At 28.6% G+C, this 6,000-nt stretch overlaps 1 protein-coding gene across 1 annotated transcript in view; it reads left to right on the top strand.

Annotated features, from left to right (window-relative positions):
- LOC100201758 (N-glycosylase/DNA lyase) overlaps positions 1 to 6,000 on the top strand; it is a 32,085-nt gene that overhangs the window by 10,700 nt on the left and 15,385 nt on the right. Inside the window, exon 2 of the mRNA XM_065800434.1 lies at positions 4,096 to 4,272. Within this exon, the coding sequence (XP_065656506.1) occupies positions 4,096 to 4,272 (177 nt within the window). The remainder of the gene's footprint in view (positions 1 to 4,095; positions 4,273 to 6,000) is intronic.

Below are 6,000 nucleotides of genomic sequence, written 5' to 3'. Positions count from 1 at the left end.
TTATTAAAAAAATGTTAAAAGTTATTTTATTTTAACCGCAATCGTTCAAAACAGTATTACCCTTTAGACTTTGATTAATTGTGATAAATAAAGTGAATAAAAAATTATTTGCTGGTCATTTAAAGAAGTATAGTAATATATTTTTTTTTTTTTGAAAAGGCCTATATAAGATGAAAAGTTTATGGCCCATGCAAGATTTCTGCATAGCCTCTGGGGCCAGCAGGCCGCTACCAGCAGGTCGGTGGTGTTAGAGCCAAACCATTAAGTGTGATAAGCATTAAAGTCACAAAAAGAACAATATTGGCAGAGGGATAAAAAGAAAGGGCTTGAGGGTCGTCCATAAATTAGGTCACGCTTAAGGGGGGGGGGGGGAGTTGGGGCAGGCAATTTTGTGATGATTTGCTATGAGGGGGAGAGGGGTCTCCGATTTTGTGATGCAACATTTTTTTTTAAGTTTTAAGTCTAGAGAAGACTTTCTTTTAATTAAAAGAGTATCTGACCAAACCACAACCCTCAGTTGATGTATCTACATGTTTATTGTAAAGTCAACTGTGCCTAAATCTTACTTAGTCGATATGTATACTCCGTTAACGGAGTAGTTACAGCCTGTTAACAGACTGTTACAATTGTAACAGTCAGAGACAATTTTACTAATAGAGTTTCACACCCCCCCCCTCCCGTTGGGTAAGTTTTAGTTTTGTGGACCTTTTTTTCTTCTTTTTTTTTTTGTCTATATTTTTTATTTAAAAAGAAAGTTGGTACTTTTTAAGAATACAATCCCTTTCCTCCCACCCCCTCCCCCCTCGATTTATTCGTAAAATCACCTCTTGGAACAGTCTATGTGCAGTCCATATTCTGCACTTTGACTGTATATGGTCCAAATGCAGAACTTTATTCAGTTGGTGCACAAAAGTGTGCAGCAACTAAAAAAAAATAAAACTGACTAAAAAAAATAAAAAATTTCGCCGATGTTAATTTATACAATTTATACAGAACTATTGGGTTGAAAAAAAAACATTAAATAGACTGAAAAGTAGTAATTAACTTAAAGAAGCTAAGAAATTTATAGACATCACATTTAAAAGTCGTTTAAAATTTTTTTTGGGGGGGAGTGGGGCGAACACAAAATTGTTGCAAAATATTGGGGGTAGGGGGAGGAAGGTCAATAAAATGTTACCCCATTGCAAGAGGTTGTTAAAATATGTCAAAAATTGTGTGACATAATTTATGGATGACCCCTTGGTCATTTTTATCAGAAATTACATCTAAAAGAGTGGAATCTTGAGAAGAAGGTGAGCGATAAAGAACAAAAAGAATTGTAATAGGGTAAAGTGGTGTTAAATGGAAGCACATAAAAAATGGTTGAAGGATTTAAACCTGATTTCTTGACAAATAGTTGAGTTGATGCGTAAGTATACACCCAAGCCAAACATGTGACTATTGGAGTTATTGTGTATTAAAGTTAAGTAGCCATCAATAATGAGATCTGAAGAAGAACAAATTTCAACTTAGTCTCACAAGGAGCAAGCAAGGCTGATAAATTTTGCAATTAGTAAGATTTAACTTATGGAAAGTTACTTTGAAAAACATGAATAATTGGATCTTTTAATTAATGGGCAAGATGTTTTAAGTCAATTGTCAGACGCTAATATTGATGAAGGTTTGGTGGCTCTTATTTCTTTACATTATTTGCTGAACATATCAAAGATGTTATGAAAGTTCTTTTACAAATAAATAAAGTTTTAAATTAAATAAAGTTTTTTTTTGTTTATGAAAGTTTTTTCTGATGCTTACATATTCTTTTTTTCCAGGCCTAGTTCGACATGAATCACTTAAGTATTAAATTTTTTTTTTATACAGTGAAGAGATAGCTAACAATCATTTTTCTTTAAAAAATTGTTTAACCATCTTTGCCTGGTATTCTGTAACTGCAAAACTATTTTGTACATTTAATATTGATCATTTTTGGGAGCCAGTGTGAGAAGCTGAACAATAGTCCTTTTGTTGGAATAGAGAGTTTTCCCTTTTATCAAGCTTATAATTTCATCAAAGTTTTCAGCATTTTTTTTCATGCTATTTGTTTCATGCTATCACACATTTTTGAGGGAACATTGACATGATTTTCAACTTTTCTAGTTATGTTGTTAGCTATTTCGTTGATCCATGCAGCTTTTCACTTTCCTTCTGAGAGTAAATGTTTTTATGATTTCAAATGAGATTTTAGAGATGTATTAAAGTTTTTGAGATCTTTGTTGATCTCTTTTCTTTTTACTTTGAATGATGACAAAAAATAATTAATGAATAAAAATAAAATCCTCATCTTGTTCACTGTGACTCTTCTTCTGTAAGATCTTCTCTACTGGCAATCTTTTATTTACTAGGTTGGCAGAATTTTTTCCCAGGAGCAATATTTAAAATACTTCTATTCATGACTTGTAACTTTTTTATTGTAACTTCAGCAAAATTTTCTAAAAATAATTAAATTATATAAAGCTCTTGTGTATATTTGTATAAAACTTTGTTTTGTTATGTTTTAGAAAATATAAAATAAAGAATTATAAATATATTAATAAAACATTTAAATTTTACGGTTTCTTACTATTGATTTTCTATGCATGTGCATTAAATGGATCGCAATAAGCTTTCTGCTATGGGGTACGTTTTCAAACTTTTTGTAGTATCCCTTTCACATAATATTGTTAAGTTTGATAATTCAATGTTACAGTGTAAAAGTATAATATAATTTTTTTCCTCATTGCTTAAAGTTTCAATAACATCTTCTTGACCTTCACATATATCTGATGTCACTAAGCCAGTAGAACACATCTTAATAAGTTAAATTGATATATAACTTAAGAAGTATTTCTTAAAACAAATTAATAAGAATTCTTTTTTCCTACTTTCCTATATCAGTAAAAAAAAGTTCTTAATGTAAAAATGGTTTAGACCTTCTTTAGTATAATGCTTTTCACTGATATATTTTTTTTATTCAAATAAAATTTTACAATTGAATGTTAAATATATATAACTGTACTTTTTATTACCTATATAATTGCCAAAATCTAAAAAACAAATACTCATCAATATCACACTCAGTTTTTACATAAAAATGAAGTGGGATGTGTTTTTTAGTTGTTAAGGTAATTTTCAGCTAATAATGTAAGACTTTTTTAAATATAACCTAACCATTTTTTCTTCTAAAAAGTTTATAAACCAAATTTAATACCTTATCAAAATTCTATTCAGGGTCGAATCCAGGATTTTTGGTATCTGAAAAAATTCCAGACATGGAAAAAACTCCAAACAGTTATATGTTCATGCTTATGTCAAATAAGGATGCTTTGCAAAAAATGGCAATGATTGGAGCCTGAGAACAAAAATACACAGGTATGAGGGGAGAGATTAACTAAAAATGTATGGATGCAGGTAAGGGGGAGGGGTGTTAAAGACAGTGAGTATGCCATTGAATTGCTGATGTATGCGGTTGAATCTCAAGCTCTATCTCTCCTAAAACTTGATTTTCTTTTTTGTTAAAAAATAATAATAAAGTTAAAAAAATCAATATTATGTTATTTAACATAGAATTGACTAAAAAAAATTTCAGTTTTTTATATTATAAAAAATTTATGCGTTGAGGAGGGGTTGATTTTGTAATAAATAATGTATGCAGAGTGGAAAAAGGGGTCTTTGAAAACAGTTGGAGGGAGGAGGAAGTGGGGTCTTTAATCAGTGTTTTTTTTATTTATGAATGCACCTTAAAATGAAATCTTTAGCAATCATATTTTGATTTATTTTAAACATTTAAAGAAATTTGTTTCTATTTTTTATTTCACCCAAATAATAGCCAAAATATAAAATATTTTTTCTAATTCAAATATTCAATAAGGCTTTAAATTAAATTTTTTTAGATTATTAAGCTTTGTTGAAAACACTACAGTTAAGAAAAACAAAGCGAATCAGTGAACCCAATAATACAAACATTAATTTTTATGTTTGCATTATTTAATTTTTTAAAATTCAAACACTACCTTTTGTTTTTGAATTACATTTTGTACTACAAACATTACCTTTTTTTTGTACATTATATGAATTTAGATCTTTGCTCATTGCCTGGGGTTGGGGCTAAAGTTGCTGATTGTGTTTGTTTGATGTCTTTGAACAAGAAAAATGCCATCCCCGTAGATACTCACATGTGGCAGATTGCATCTCAATACTATATGCCACACTTAAAAAGTAACAAAACTCTCACAAGCAAACTGTATAAAGATATAGGTATGTACTTTTATTGATATTTTTATATCTTTAGGAAAAATAAGAAAAAGTTAAAAATATTGATTAGTGTAAGATTAATTAGTGGCAGAAACTTGAACCTGTGTAATTGTGTAATTGTGAAATTCTACTATATTTTTAAAATTGCTTGAGTTTAAACTAGTTATAAAAACTGTAAACTGTTAAATCATTACTAACTTGATCTTTAAATAAAAAATTGTAACCACGAGCCTTCTCAGGAGACGCATGTGGTTTTTCATATTTTTCGTCCAGGCATAAGTATTTTATTTAGATAACTTGGTCACGGTAGTTTGGAAGTTTTATTATATTAGGCGTTTCAATACTTTGCGGGAAAAACTAAGTTTCAAAAACAAAGAAAGCAAAACTAACAAAATAGGAAATAAATTTAAATAAAAGAAAAAAAAAATTATTAATTTAAATAGTTTGTGCACTGTTTTTGTTAGGATTAATTGGATTAGGCAAAGCATAAAAAACAAACAAACAAAAAAACAGCTTTAAGTCAACATTAAAAAGACTGATTTTCATATATTTTATTTGTTCTTTTAAAGAGAAAAATAAAAATATAAATTGCTATCTATCTGTTTGTATAATTATAGTGCAACAAGCATGTATTGTCCCTATATGAATAGGTCTATGTAATGCATGGGTATATATTTATATACACTGATGTGATGGTTTATTCGTGTATACATACATATCTTCCTCATAGGCTTTACTTTCTACATCACTTTTTCAATTATACAATTCATAAGTCCACACACGTTTAGCTAATTTGGATAAGGCGTTTACTTCATAGGCGGAATGGCCGTGGTTCGAATCTCACCACTTTCTAATTTTTCATTGCTTTTCTTTTAAATACCGCTGCTCATTTATTTGTTTTGTAACCATTTATCTTTTCTTTTTTGTATATAAAAAATTTTTCTGTATGTTTTTTAATGACACAGGTCTCTTCACATTCAGATTTCTTATACCATTTAAGTTTCTCAGTGTATTTTCTAAGTAAGGCGCGCACACATATATACATAGTTTTTAAGCTTCAAATATACAATGCCATCAACACATTTTTCACATAGCCTTAATTATTTTATATTACCTTTCTATTCCTGTACTTTTTTTATCCTTAATCTTATAGCACTTTGTAATTTTGGATACCTGTTGCTTTTTAACATTCGACTCAGTGCACTTTGTTCTACCTGCCTCCTACCTTTAGATCTATTACAGTCTTTCACAGGAAGATGTGCAATCGCACGCCATTATATAACCAGGCAAATCATATTTTGCTTTGACGATTTGACCGCGGCTATTTTAAAAACATTTTAAAAACGTGCTAAATGAAAAGTATTCTGATTTATACCTTAAGTGAAATAATTTACATTAAAATTTCTTAACAAAGGTTTTTATATTAATAAAATGCTTTTAAATAAAGTAACAATTTACTGATAATGATTTATTTTTATAGTATAATTGACAGTTGTATATAAATTTTTTAATTTACATTATATAAATTGTTTAAGTATGCATTTTTTATTATTAATGTTATCAAAAAATAAAAAAGTTGTTTTGTTTTATAAGAGATGACATTCTATGGCAACGAAAGTCTCTTTAACTAATTGTAATATAAGAATAATTAAAGTTAATACATTTAAAAAGAATACATTAAGAAAGACAAATGTTTTAGAAAGTCATTACAATTAAATAAGTTTGATTTTA

The sequence above is a fragment of the Hydra vulgaris genome, chromosome 06 (genome assembly GCF_038396675.1).
Source record: "Hydra vulgaris chromosome 06, alternate assembly HydraT2T_AEP".
Lineage (NCBI taxonomy): Eukaryota > Metazoa > Cnidaria > Hydrozoa > Anthoathecata > Hydridae > Hydra > Hydra vulgaris.
The sequence above is the reverse complement of the archived record's forward strand: the minus strand, read 5'-3'. Positions and strand labels throughout refer to the sequence as shown.